At 60.8% G+C, this 13,212-nt stretch overlaps 2 protein-coding genes across 4 annotated transcripts; one reads left to right on the top strand and one right to left on the bottom strand.

Annotated features, from left to right (window-relative positions):
• Positions 1-1,180: 1,180 nt before the first annotated feature.
• On the top strand, positions 1,181-13,098 carry GPR137 (G protein-coupled receptor 137). Of its 3 annotated transcripts, XM_065552968.1 has the most exons (8): positions 1,181-1,288; positions 1,808-2,333; positions 8,231-8,280; positions 8,974-9,199; positions 9,543-9,692; positions 10,120-10,248; positions 11,928-12,034; positions 12,382-13,098. In XM_065552968.1, exons 2-8 carry the CDS (start codon positions 1,848-1,850, stop codon positions 12,545-12,547), a joined length of 1,314 nt encoding a protein of 437 aa, XP_065409040.1. In that variant the 5' UTR covers positions 1,181-1,288; positions 1,808-1,847; the 3' UTR covers positions 12,548-13,098. The 3 variants fall into 3 exon arrangements, with proteins under 3 accessions (XP_065409040.1, XP_005305573.1, XP_005305572.1); XM_005305515.5 differs by lacking the exons at positions 1,181-1,288; positions 1,808-2,333 and adding an exon at positions 5,896-7,222; XM_005305516.4 differs by lacking the exons at positions 1,181-1,288; positions 1,808-2,333; positions 10,120-10,248 and adding an exon at positions 5,553-7,222.
• BAD (BCL2 associated agonist of cell death) lies at positions 3,292-5,524 on the bottom strand. Its single transcript, XM_005305518.4, has 4 exons — positions 5,358-5,524; positions 4,780-4,937; positions 4,293-4,465; positions 3,292-3,686 (listed from the first exon to the last, which is right to left on the bottom strand). Exons 2-4 carry the CDS (start codon positions 4,901-4,903, stop codon positions 3,558-3,560), a joined length of 426 nt encoding a protein of 141 aa, XP_005305575.3. The 5' UTR covers positions 4,904-4,937; positions 5,358-5,524; the 3' UTR covers positions 3,292-3,557.
• Positions 13,099-13,212: the final 114 nt, after the last annotated feature.

Here is a 13,212-nt window from a genome sequence, read left to right as displayed (position 1 = left end):
AAGTGAGGAAGGGGAAATAAAGAGGCGGGGGTTCCATGATCTTCCACAGAAGATGAGGGGTTAATGGGGCAGTGCTGGGGAAGGGGCAGTTCCCCTGGGTCAGGACTGGTGGCTAACAGGGTAAGGTGGGGGGAAGATGTTGCCCATGCGATTGGGGAGTAACAGGGTTGTTGTTGGGTCCTGGGGCTGGGGAGATTCCCCCCAGGTGTGGGGCTGAGTGCTGTGCTAGGGGCCCCCAATAAGGCAGAAGCTCTACCACAGGAGATGCCCACAGCAGAATGCACATCACAAACGTGTTGCCATGGGGTGTCTGTGCACCCCTAAGAACAGAGACATAGCAGGTGGCATGCAGGTAGAGACCATGCAGCAATAAAAGCACATAGTACATATGCTGAGCATGCACCTTGAGGTGCAGGCATGCAGTGTGGGTACATGCATGCTGTTGTGCACACTGGTTTATAGCTGAGGTGCAGGGATGCAGTGTGGGGTCGGTGCATGCACCATGCACTCTAATTTATTACTGAGATGCAGGAGTGTAACATGGGTGCACCAAGGATTCACACAGTGGTGAAATGTGGGGTACATGCATTCACCCTTCATTATTGGTATTACTGTGGCACCTAGGAACCTCAATCATGGACCAGGACCCCATTGTGCTAGGCATTGTACAACCGGAACAAAGACAGTCCCTGCCAAACCCTTTCCAATCCGAACAGATGAATACAAACAGATGAGAGAGTACAAAGAAACAGAGGCAATATTGGCCAGCATGATAGCAGCGGTCTCAGCAAACTCTGACCTCTGAATTATACCCATAGGATACGCACTGTGCGCCACAATGTATAGCTAAGCCTCAGGTGCAGTATGGGGTATATCCGTGCACCTTGATTTATACCCGAGGCACAGGGGGTGCAGTGTGAGGTACGTACATACACCGTTTTGTACCCAAAGCACCAGGGTTGCATGTGTGCACCAGGGGGAGCGGCATGACCGCAGGCCCCCCCCCGGGCCGTCCTCGCCAGCTACCGGACAGCTCACGTGCGCTTTGACTAATCCTTTAATTCCGGCCCTTGCAGCCGTGGCTCCGCCCCCCGACGGGGATTGGAAGGTCCCGGCTCCGCCCCCTGGTCACGTGGAGGAAGTTGCGCTAGAGCCATGGAGGAGGCGGGGGTGTCGCTTGGGTGAGTGGGTGTGTGTGTGTTGGGGGCAGAGCCCCGGGGATCGCCTGGGGCACGGGGAGTGCCGCCGGCGGGGTGGTGCCTGGGTCATGGGTAGCAGGACTCAGGAGGTGGGTGCACTGGCTCCCTGGGGGGAGGGCGGTGCAGGGTCAATAAGCGCATCCCCTCCACCTCGCACGTTCGCGGGGTGCAGCTCTGCACAGACATCTCGTGCACGCTCGCGGTGCATGCTAGGGGGAAGGGATAGCTCAGTGGTTTGAGCGTTGGCCTGCTAAACCCAGGGTTGTGAGTTCAATCCTTGAGGGGGCCACTTGGGGATCTGGGGCAAAATCAGTACTTGGTCCTGCTAGTGAAGGCAGGGGGCTGGACTCTATGACGTTTCAAGGTCCCTTCCAGTTCTAGGAGATAGTATATCTCTATTATTTATTATAGGGCGAGTCCCTCATTCCCTTCATGCACTTGTGGGGCAGGTTCACCCGCATATCCCCTTGGATGCTCGTGGCGCAGGCTTGCATGGGCGTCCCCTCTCGTGCATGGTTGTCGCTCGGCTTTGCATGTACACGCCTTCTCTCCAGTAGCTGCCCTGAGGGCGGTGGTATCCCTAACACCTGCATTTATTCCTCCCGTAGGCCCACAGAGCAGACTGTGCTACTGAACAGTGGAACCCGAATGCCCCTGCTTGGCATGGGAACTTTCCGCCTGCAAGGGGCTGAGCTGGTGTCCCAGTGCGTGGAAGCTGCCCTAGCCCATGGCTACCGCTCCTTTGACACAGCTGCTGTCTATGGCAATGAGGCAGCGATTGGGCAGGCACTGAGGGCCCTGCTGCCCCTTCATGGCCTAGCACGCTCTGATGTCTTCCTCACCACCAAGCTGGGTCCACGGGACCAGGGCAAGGCCGAAGCTGAGGCTGCCTGCCTGCGTAGCCTGGAGCAGCTAGCCTGTGGCTACCTGGATCTCTATCTCATCCACTGGCCAGGCACACAGGGCAAGCCCCAAGGAGACAAGGGCAATCGGGAGCGGCGCTGGGAGAGCTGGCGGGCGCTGGAGCAGATGCATCACGCTGGGCACCTGCGGGCAATAGGCGTTTCTAACTACACCCTGGGACACCTGCAGGAGCTACTGGCCCACTGCCGGGTGCCGCCGGCTGTGCTGCAGGTGGAGTTCCACCCAGAGCTGCCCCAGCGGGAGCTATGGGACTTCTGCCAGCAGCATGGCATTCATCTCCAGGCCTACGCCTCACTGGGCTGTGGGCAGCTGTTGGGCCGGGCAGAGGTGGGGCGGGTGGCAGAGCGCCAGGGGCGTACTCCTGCCCAGGTTCTTCTACGCTGGGCCCTGCACCAGGGTGTGGGGGTGATCCCCAAGTCTGTCAGCCCCACCCGCCTGGCCGAGAATGCCCAACTTTGGGGCTGGGACCTCAGGCCAGAGGATATGGCTGAGCTGGGGGCGATGGACTGCAGCAGGCACTACTGCTGGGACCCCAGTGGAGTGACATAAAGTGGAAGGTGCATATGTGTGTGGGGAGGCATGGTTGGGGTGTTGTTGGGGGTAAGCATGCGTGGAAGGGGGCACTGTTGCAGGGGGGAGGGATGATGGAAAGAACTCGGGAGTGGTGTCAGGCATATGTGGCTGGAGAGGTTGGTGATGCTGCGGGGGGGGACAGGGTGGCAGGCACATGTGACCGGGGGGGACAGTGCTGCAGGCAGGGGACAGGGTGGCAGGCATGCTTGGTTGGGAGGGCAGTGCTGCAGGAGGGGGACAGGTTGGCAGATGCGTGTGGCTGTGGGGGCGGAGGGCACTGCAGGGGGGGACTGGTTGGTAGGTATGTGTGGTCGGGGGTGGTACTGAAGAAGGGGGGGCAGGTGCATGTGGCTGGAGGGTAGTGCTGTGGATGGGGGAGGCAGTGCTGCCATGGGGAAGCGCAGTAGCAGGCGTGCATGGTTGCGGGGACGGTGCTGCAGGACAGGGAATGGTGGGAGGTGTGTGTGGCTGGGGCGGGGAAGGCAGTGGGGAGCGTAGGTGTCTGTGTTTGTGACTAGGATTTGGAAGGGGGCACCTGTGACGGTGGCTGTACCACCACAACAGAGATGCAATAAAAAACTAATGCAGGCAGCCATAAAAAATACCAGTTTTTATTACAACTTCCCCAGCTAGTGTAAAAAACTCAGGCTCTTCCCCCCTCCCTCCAGAGATAGATGTGGGGAGTCACCCTATGGGGAGACAGGCAGCTGCCTACCCGGAGGGCTGGGTAGGGGAGAGTTGTTTGGGGGAATATGTCCCATACAGAGCTCCCCCCAACATCTCCCTCCTCCCAGGAGACTGGCATCCTGCAGAGCTTGCCCTCAAGGGGCTGGTCCCATCCCCCCAGCAGGGAAGCTGCCGTCATTTGGAGCTCCTGGGGGGGGCATCACGGGCGGGTCTGTGTCCCAACCAGGCCTGGAGGGTTTCTTTCCAGCTGTTCCCCCGGTGCAGCTGGGATGTTGTGCCTGCACTCTTGGGGCGTGGCAGCACCTAGAGGAGGAGGGAGATGGTGAGAGCCCAGTGGGGACACCCCCACTGAAAGTGCCTTCTCCCATTGCAAATGCTGCCCCTATATAGCAAGCCCTCCCATGAACATCCCCGACTGCGTCTCTGGCAGCCCCCCACCTCTACTGCCCTCCCAGGTGCTTTCCCCCCCATCTCCCAGCTCTCTCTGCAGTGCTCCATGCCTGCCCTGCCCCCCCCCCCTTGTGTGGGCGAGCCAGCTTGCTGCCTCTTTGATGGACACTGCATGCTGATGGCCCTGGACAGCTGAGCAATGCCACCCCACCTAATGTGTGTGGGGGAGAGAAGGACGGACCCACCTCCAGTGGATGCTGGAGGGGTTCCTCTGAGGTGAGTGAGGAGGTCTTTTTGGCCTCCCCAAATCCTCTCTCCCCCCCAGCATCTTATGGTTCCCTTCTCCATGCCAGCCACAGGTCTCCGGCTTGAGACCTGGAAGTGGGGGAGCTCATTGGGTTGGCAGTTTGAGTGCAACTGCCCCCCAAGGAATTGTGTCCTCCCTTCCCCCCTGTTTCACCTCCCCCTGGGGGTCATCCCCTCTCCATGTGCCCCCTGCCCCTTCTAAACCCATCTCACCTGCAGCGCCACGTCAAACTCATCACTCATCCTGCGCAGTTCCCGCCCGTAACGCATGGCAGCCCAAAGGATGGGGGGGGCTGAGCGTGAGCGTGCCCGGAATGCCCCACCTGGCTCATCCTGCACTTCTGGCTCCAGAGATGGGGGGTCTGACCCTATCCGGCTTCGCACCTCTGCAGGAGGAGGAAATTGAGGGGTTGGAGATCAGGGACTGACACACACTCGCAGGGGAAGGCTGGAAACCCTGGCATTTGGGGGGGGGAGGAAGGGCTTTGTGGGAATGGGGAATTCCCTCAGAAAGATCTGGGAGCCCAACCTAGGGCGGAAGCTAGGAAAGGGGGAATCCCCCCAGCTGGGTGTTACATGGGGCAGAAGCCCCCCCCCAAAGTTCTGTGACCCCCATTGTGGACAATACTCTGGGGTGGGGGACGAGCATGCTGGGTCCAGGGCTGCCTTTTCCAGTCCGGATGCGGGGGGGGTGTCTCACCAGCTGTGGGGGTGTCTGGCTGCTTGGAGCCGGACGTGTGTCCCCGCTGCGACTCGGGGGGAAGAGGCGACTCCTTCCCTCGCCCCGGGAACACCTCGTCCGGGAACTCCTGGATGCGAAACATGCTCAGGGACGGGGCATGGCGCCCGGGCGCCGCGCTGCAAGAGAAGGGGGGTGTCAAGGGGTGCATAGCCCCGGGCCCCTCACTTGGGGAAAGGAGTCCCCGACATATACTCCCGGGACTGCCTGATCTCCCTGCCCCGCCCCCCACCTAGCATTCCCCTCTCCCACCCGCCTGGGATTGTATTCCGTCCCCCCTCCAGCCCCCGCCGTCTCCCCCTCAGCTCCTGGGATTTCCCTTCCCTCACTCACCCGCGGGGGGGGGGGGGGTTGCTATCAATCAATCCCCCCTATTTACACCCGGGATCGCGGGCCCAGCCACAGTCACCCGGGCAATAGGGACTGACACCAGCCGTGCCCAATCACAGATCCCCTACATCACGGGGGAAGCCCTGCCCCCTAGTGACCTCAGCCGGCCCCGTCTCCCGCCCCGGGTTCATGAGGCTGCCTGCACCAACCACGCCACCCCCTCAATCTTCCTGCCAGCGGGGCGACTGGGGTGTGGTCGCTGAGGGGGGCACTGGTGTGGGGCACAGGGGAGTGCTGGGGGAGGGGCTCTGGGGGTGCGGAGGCGGTGGGGGGCACTGGGCTGGGGAGTGACATGTCGGCGGGTGCAAAGGTTCTGGGCGGCTGTTCGGGGTCACTGGGGTGGGGGCGCTGGGAGATGCAGGGCAGTGGGGTGGAGGCTCTGGGGGATATGAGGGCGCGCTCGGTGGGGGCGCTTCATTTGCCCATAGCTAAGATGGCGGCAGGACGTGGCGCTCTCCCCGACCTCGCTTCTCGTTCTCTATGGTCGTGACTCTTGACGATTTGCCTTACGCCGCTTGCGCGGGGGGCGGGCCCGTCTCCTGCGTGGGGGTGGGGAAGGTTACGCGCTTTGCGCAGCTAGTAGCTGCCGGCTGCTGTCATCGCCGCTGCCGCGACTGAAGCCGGGGAACCCAGGCGTCCGAGGACTCTAGGCGGGGGTCTCTTAGCGGGAGGGGGTGAGGGGACCTTGGCGTCCGAGGACCGGGGGGAGGGAAAAGGGAGACCCCAAGTGGGGGGGAGCGCTAAGGGACCCCAAAATTGGGGGTACTTTGAGGGACCCTTTGAAGAGGATACCTAATTGGGGTGGGTCGGGGGACCCAGGAGTCCGGGCACCTTCGTGCTGGGACGCAGCGCAGCGGGAGGGGAGCCCCCAACTGAGGGGACCCTGGTGCCTAGTGAGGCTGGGGAGGGGGCAGAGAAGACCCCCCCCCATTGAACTGGGAGGGTATTAGGGTCGGGGTCATTCCCCTCACCTCCGGCAGGAGAATCCCCCCAACTGGGAATCAGGGCCCAAGCCCTCCATATTGCCCGCTAACCTGTACCACCCCCCCCCCCCTTCTGCCATGAAGCAGCCTGAGCCTGCCGGGCTCCCCCTGGCCTCTCTTTCCCCAGGATTTTGCCTCTTCCTGTGGGGGAGGCTGTGATGCCCACAGCCGGTACTGCTGTTGGGGAACTGTCGTGGGGGGGGGGTGTCCTAGGTGGGCTGGAACCCCCCCCTTTCCCATACATCCACGGGAGCTGGTTCTCCCTCCCTACATGCTGGACTCAGCACTTCGGAAAGGGAATTGATCTCTGGACACGCTGTTGCCCCCGATAGCAGCAGTACCCCCAGCCCAGGACACACTGCCCCCCCATAGCACTGGCACTCCCAGCCCAAGACAGACAGATTTCCCCTAGGGAAATCCCCCAGGACAAGCTGTGCCCCCAGCAATAGAACCCCTCAGCCCAGGATAAACTGTTTCCCGCTGTAGTAGGGCACCCCCTCTTGGCACCTCAAACCCGCTCTGCTGCAATCCACATCCTCCTGGCACCTCTCTTTCTTCATACCAGCCTTGCTATATCCTCCTCCGGCTCTCAGGGGATGCCTCCCCTCATAGCCCTCTTCTAGTTGAGCCCCCCCCGCACTCTCCCCTCAAAGAGACAGCTGGGCATGGAGCAAGCTGCCAGCAACCTGACGGTGATTGTGCCAGCCCAGCGCCTGACGCCAGCTTTTCCCCCGGCGGTCAAGCTGGGGCTCACAGCGCTGTACACGGCGCTGTATGCCCTGCTCTTCCTCTCAGTCTATGCCCAGCTGTGGCTGGTGCTGCTCTACCGGCACAAGAAGTTCAGCTATCAGACCGTCTTCCTCTTCCTTTGCCTGCTCTGGGCCACCCTCCGCACCACACTCTTCTCCTTCTACTTCAAGAACACTCTCAAGGCCAACCAGCTGGGGCCCTTCCTCTACTGGCTGCTCTACTGCTGCCCCGTCTGCCTCCAGTTCTTCACCTTGACGCTCATGAACCTCTACTTTGCCCAGGTAATCAGGGTGGGGTGGGGTGAGGGGGGCTTCACGGCTCAGCCCTGTGAGTAAAAGCCATCAACTTGGGTTTCCGCACACCTGGCTTCACTTTTCCTTGCTTGGCGCTTCCCATAGCTGGGGAGGGAACTCAGGAGTCCTGGCTCCCAACTCTTTCTCTAACCACTAAAGCCCCACTCATCTTCCAAAGCTGGGGACAGAACCCAGGAGTCCTGACTCCCAGCTCTAGCCCACTAGACCCAATTCCCCTCTCAGAGCTGAGGACAGAACCCAGTAGCCCCCTACCTGCTCTCTAACCCACTAATCCCCACTCCCTTCATATGCTGCTTGCATAAATATTTGTGGAGGTGCCCAGATACCCCAGTGATGGGGTCATAGGCGTGTCCAGACTCCAGAAAGTAGCATCCTGTGATGCTGAGTGCCTTGTCCCTGCCCCATGGAGAGGACTCCAACGTGGGACAGAAAATCAGTTGGGGAAGCATTTAGGGTGCGGGGGAGGAGCAGTGGAATGGAGGGAGGGGACTATCTGGCTATGGGGTTGAGGAATGGGAAACATGGTCTTTCCCTTCTAGGGGGCGCTTGCACCAGTCTGTCCCTGGACAGGGTGGGGTGGGGCGGGGCAGGGGGGACTGGCTTGGTGAGAGGTGTAGGGAATGAGATATGGGACCTTTCCCCTCTAATGAAATCCTGCCCTTAGTGGTGAGTCTTGTGAGGGATGACCAAGCCCCAGAGACCCAGCCTCTCTCCCTTTGCGGGGGAGGGGCTGCACATGGGGGGTTGCACCTGTTACTGCTGTGCCCCCAATTTTTGCTGCATTCCCTGCTGGCTCTGGTGCGCTCTGACTGTGGTTGGGTCTGGCTTGTTGGGGGCGGGGGGGCACGTTCTGTTTGTTGATGTTTTGCAACTCATCTCCCTTGGACTCTGCCTCCTCAGTCACGCTGCAAGGGGCATGTGCTGGTGGAGGGGTGCCCGTTAGGCTGTGACCCTAACTCTGCCCCCCTTCCTTAGGTGGTGTTCAAGGCTAAAGCTAAGTACCACCCGAACATGACCAAAGGGCTGTGAGTATCCCCCCCACACTCCCCCCTACCCCATACCCACTTATAGCCCCTCCATGCCCCAAGCTGGGAATAGAACTCAGGAGTCCTGACACCTCCTCGCCCCACTGGAACCCACTACACCCCACTCCCCTTCCAGACCCAGGGATAAAATCCAGAAGTCACTCAGCTGAATTGGGGCCATCTCACCCCCAGCCTGGCTCTGTGCCCCACATTCCCTGGTGCTGGTGGCTTTGGCCTAATGGGCATAGAGGCTCTGTGCCCACCCCCCTTCCCTGGGCAGGGCTGGAACAAAGGCTGGTGGGAGGAGTGGGATTGGACTGGCTCCCTGTGTGGGCACCTTCCCCCCCTGCCCCCCCAGCATCCTCTGAGCCCAGCAGCAAAGCTGCTTAGGGATTGAGCTGGGGGGAAGGAGGGGGAAGCTGGAGAGATGGGGGAGGGGCAAGGATGGGAGACTGTGGTGGGGAGGGGATCTGGGGAGAGTGGGAGGGGCAGGGAACGTAGTAGGAGAGCTGCACTGAGTCGGGAAGAAGGATCTGGAGGGGAGGGAATGCTCTGCAGAGAGATCGGGTAAGGACGGGGCAGCAGAGCTGGGGGCGGGGAGTGGAAGGGACTGGCAGAGTAGATCTGCCCCCCAGGGCAGGAGGGGAACAGTATGTCTCCAGGCTGGTCCCTCAGTCTCAGTTTCTCCCACAGGCTGGCCGTGCGGGGGGCCTGCCTGGGCGCCAGCCTGCTCTTCCTGGCAGTGAACGTGGCCTGTGCTTTCGTGGTGCGGCTGGGGCGGGCCGAGCCCTGGGCCGTGGTGCTGACCCGTGTCCTCATCAATGACTCACTCTTCGTGCTGGGTGCTATCACCCTGGCGCTCTGCCTCTGCCTCGTGGCTCGCGGCTCACCAAGCACCAGCCTCTACCTGCAGGCCAAGGTGGGACACATCCTTTTCCTCTAGGGGGTGCTGGTTCCAATCCAGTCCCAGAGCCGGGGCACTGGCTGGCTCAGGAGGGTTAGGAATGGGATACTGGGCCCTTCACCCCTAGGGGGTGCTGGCTCCGATCTGACCCCAGCCTGTGGGGGACTGGCTGGACGGAGGGTTGGGGGGAATGGGACATGGAGCTTCCCTCTAGGAGGTGCCATCTGGCACTGGCCAGAGACCATGCTACCTGGGTGGGTTTGGGAGGGCCCACGGGCCTGATGGGAATCCTTTGGGAATGGGTTCGGGAGGTTGAGTCGCAGGAATGGTGCCTGCATCTGTCTCCCTCCCTCCCCAGGGCACCACAGTGTGCCAGACAGCAGCCATGGGTGGCACCATGGTGCTGCTGCACGCCAGCCGTGCCTGCTACAACCTGGTGGCCCTGGCGTTGAGCTCCCACACCCGGCTGGACTCCTTCGACTACGACTGGTACAATGTTTCGGACCAGGTCAGTGCAGACAGTGGGGGACTTCCAGGGAGGGGGCTGGCACCGATGGAGAGGCAAGGGGGCCTGCAAGGTGTTGTGGGTGGAGATGGCGGGGCTGGGGGAGTGAGTGGCTCCAGAAGGCTGGGGGGGTATGGTGCATGTGGAGGGTAGTTGGGGGGATGCTCCAGGATGTGGTGGAGGGGTGGGTGTGGTTCGGGGAGGTTAGGTGACTCGGGGGGCTGCCCCTCCATGGGGACTGGTGTCTCTAACTCTCTGTTTGGGGGAGTTGGGCACAATCTCTCCCCCACTGTTTGCTCTCTGTTCTTGGGGGGGCAGCACCTCAGCCCTTCGGCAGAGCCTCGTTTTGGCTGGTGAAAATTTAGCGGGCACCTGGGGCTGGTGGCCAGACCCCCAAAGGAATCTGAACGGTCTCCCCCCACCCCTCCAGGCAGATCTGATCACTGACCTGGGGGACCAAGGATACTTGGTCTTTGGCCTCATCCTCTTTGTGTGGGAGTTGCTGCCAACTGCCCTACTGGTGGGCTTCTTCCGGGTGCACCGCCCTCCCCAGGACCTGGTGAGTGGGGCAGCTGGAGCCCAGGATTGGGGGAGTGGAGCAGGGCCTGCGGGGTTAATTGTGGAGGAATAACTGGATGCAGAGAATCAAAGATGTTTGCGTGACCCTGGCACTATCCAGATCTAACCAAGGTTTAATTGGGATTTTGAGTACAGGGACCTTGGTCTGCTCAGCCCCATGGCAGCCACCCCATTAAACACCCTCTGAACCTTTGGTACCAGATACAGCTAAAGGAGGCGAATCAGTGAAAGTGTTTCAAATGTGAAAAGGCAGACTTGTAACCCCAGCCCTTGTGCCAGTTCCCCTCGGGGGGGAGTTTCTGGAAGGGCAAAACCCGTCTGGCAGCCTCTGAGGTGCCAGTAAAGGTGTAATAACTGTCCCGTGATGGGGAGCAGAAGTTAGTTCAGAAGGGTTGGGCTGGTGTCGTTGCTAAGGTCCCACCCTGGTCCCTAGAAAACAAAACAAGACAAACACGCAATAGGACATTAAAACTCCCGGCCAAGTGAGAAACGTGGCCTCTGTGGAGCCGACTTTCACCTGCAGCCTCCCTGCTGGAGAAACACAGGCTGGGCACAGGGACCCCCCCAGCCGCTCCGGGCTCCTCAGGCCACTGCTTTGAGCTGCCTCTTTGGTCGTAGGTGTACGGCAGTGTTGCAAAATTTGCAGTGTGGGCCTGCTAAGCCAGCCGCTCATTAGACAAGAGGCATAAGGAGAGGGAGGGGAAAGAGAAGAAATAATGGAGGAACAGGGGGAGGAAAAGGACGCATGGGATGGGGTGACAGTCTGTCTCCCAGGTGGTGTTTGTATTTAATAAAGCTGGTGGAGGTGTCATCTGGGTCCATCTTTGCCTGGTCTGATAAGAGCATCTCCTAGGGTCAGGATGACAGAGGCCCAATGATATCATGCTGGATCCAGAGGTCCCAGGAGATGGGGGAGCAGCCAGCCTCTTTTTCTGGTCTCCTGTCTCAATCCCTGGGTGTTATTAGCCTGTTTTTCCTGTCCCCAAAGTCTTTTCTTTGAAGGGCCCCAGAAGGGGGGTGAGGGGCAGGAAAGCCCAGCCCCTCAGTATTTTGTCCACCAGTTAGGCCTAATTTCCAACACACCCATTTTGGTCCCTTGATTTCTGGGCTGACACGTCTCTTGATTAGCAGCCCTTGCGTTAAATCCGTCAGCATCCAGCTCCGTTTGCTCCTTTCCTGTCAGCGTTTGCTGGCCCCGGCTCTTGTGACGTGTTCTGAGCTTGCGCTCCCTTCTCGCAGTCAGGGTGGGTTTGCAGGCCCACTTGTTATGCCAGGCCGGGGAGGAGGGGCGTGGCCTGCTGAGATGTCAGTTAGCAGCTCCTGGGGTCAGGAAGGGCCCCCCCACAGAGTACCTCCCAGCAATGAGGGATTCCCCAACCCCCTCCTCATGGCACAGCTGGGCTGGCGCAATATGGCTTCCTCTATGGGGCAGGAGTCTTACAGCAGAGGGGGGGACCCCCACAAGGTGTTGCAGGCCTCAGCCTGGCAGGGGGGATCTACACACACACACACACACACACACTCACAGAACAGCCCTTCTCCTGTGGGTCAGCCTGGTGGGTCGCAATCACCTGGGGAAGGGGGGAGGGGGCGGTGAAGAGAAACCTGGCCTCCCTCTACAATAATAGCCTGTCTCTTCTCTCCTCCGCCCCCTGGCAGAGTGCCAACCACATCATCAATGGGCAGCTCGGGGGCTCCCGGTCTTACTTCTTCGACCACCCCGGGCAATACGAGAACGAGGGGCCCTCCCGCAGGAAGGGAAGCAGGTAACCCCCCCCCTTGACCTCTAGTCCCCCGGGCAGTACCAGAGCGAGCCCCTCCCCAGGGGAAGCAGCAGGTAACACCCCCTGGGGGGAGAATAAATGGGTGGGGAGGGAGTCCACAGGGTCCTTCTCCCTCCATTGGGTTTAAGGTCCCTGGAGGAGAACTGACCCCCAATGGGGTCTCACTAATGGAGCGTTGGAGCACTGCATGCTGGGAGCTAACCCCTCTGGATTCATGCCTGCTGGGGCTCTGCTTGGGGAGGGGTGGGGCAGATGGGGGGGACCCTATTCTGGGGAGTGGGATGGAAGGATGGTACTCCATGTAACCCCCCCCCCCCTCTGCCTTGCAGCCTGGCAGGCCGACTGGGCAGCGGCAGCTGGTATGGAGCCATTGGCCGGACTGGGAGGGATCCGGACTGGCTGGGGGGGCAGCCCCCCACAACTCCCCTGCTCTTCTCCCAGGTCACTGTGCAGGCCAGCCACCACCACAGCCTCTACTCCACCCCGCAGACCTAGATGCGCCCCCCACCCCGTGCGTCACAGGAGGACGCTGGTGAAATGGGGCCACGAGGATTGAATAGTGTGGAAGGCAGGGGGATGTGGAGGGATGAGTTCTGAGTGCAGGAAGTGGAGGAGACCCAGCTCTGTGCACCCTCCAGCTGAACAACCCCCAACCAAACAGCGCCCCTCCCGATCGCACAGGGATGGCTTTGGCACCACCCCACATGCTGCAGCCTCTGAGGGTGCAGGCCAGTTTGGGCAGGGATCCCAGTGTCCACCCGTGGGTCAAAGGAAGAATGGACTGTCTCCTCCTCCTGCTGCTGAATGTGCTGGAGAATTGCATGTCAGGAGTTCCCCCTCTGGATTCGTGCCTGCAGCTGAACCATCCCTGGGGGGTCACACTGTCGTGAGGTGCCAGACTGTGGCTCAGGTGCCGGTTCATACCCTCCGATGCACGCCAGCTCCTGGCTCCTCCGAGAGCTCTCCCCAGCGCTGCCCTCCCACCCCAAGGCTTTGGTGCTGTCCTGTCCCTCCGCCCCAGGCTCAATAAAAGGTTTGTGTTTGTGGCACAGCCTCTGTGTGTGGCTTTTGTGGGTGCGGAAAGCCAGGACTCCTCAGTTCTGTTCCCAGCTTGGGGAGAATGTGGTGGGGCTGGGAGCCAGGGCTCCTGGGTTCTATCC

This window comes from Chrysemys picta, chromosome 7, assembly GCF_011386835.1.
Source record: "Chrysemys picta bellii isolate R12L10 chromosome 7, ASM1138683v2, whole genome shotgun sequence".
Taxonomy (NCBI): Eukaryota; Metazoa; Chordata; order Testudines; family Emydidae; genus Chrysemys; species Chrysemys picta.
Note: the sequence above shows the minus strand (reverse complement) of the source record. Positions and strands in the feature narration are given on the sequence as shown.

Coding starts and splice junctions, on each gene's coding strand:
- GPR137 (XM_065552968.1), top strand. CDS start 1,848: ATGCCCCTGCTTGGCATGGGAACTTTCCGCCTGCAAGGGGCTGAGCTG. Junction 8,281..8,973: donor CCGAACATGACCAAAGGGCT/GTGAGTATCCCC, acceptor TTTCTCCCACAG/GCTGGCCGTGCGGGGGGCCT. Junction 9,200..9,542: donor GCCTCTACCTGCAGGCCAAG/GTGGGACACATC, acceptor CTCCCTCCCCAG/GGCACCACAGTGTGCCAGAC.
- BAD (XM_005305518.4), bottom strand. CDS start 4,903: ATGTTTCGCATCCAGGAGTTCCCGGACGAGGTGTTCCCGGGGCGAGGG. Junction 4,466..4,779: donor GCCAGACACCCCCACAGCTG/GTGAGACACCCC, acceptor CTCCTCCTGCAG/AGGTGCGAAGCCGGATAGGG. Junction 3,687..4,292: donor AGTTTGACGTGGCGCTGCAG/GTGAGATGGGTT, acceptor CTCCTCCTCTAG/GTGCTGCCACGCCCCAAGAG.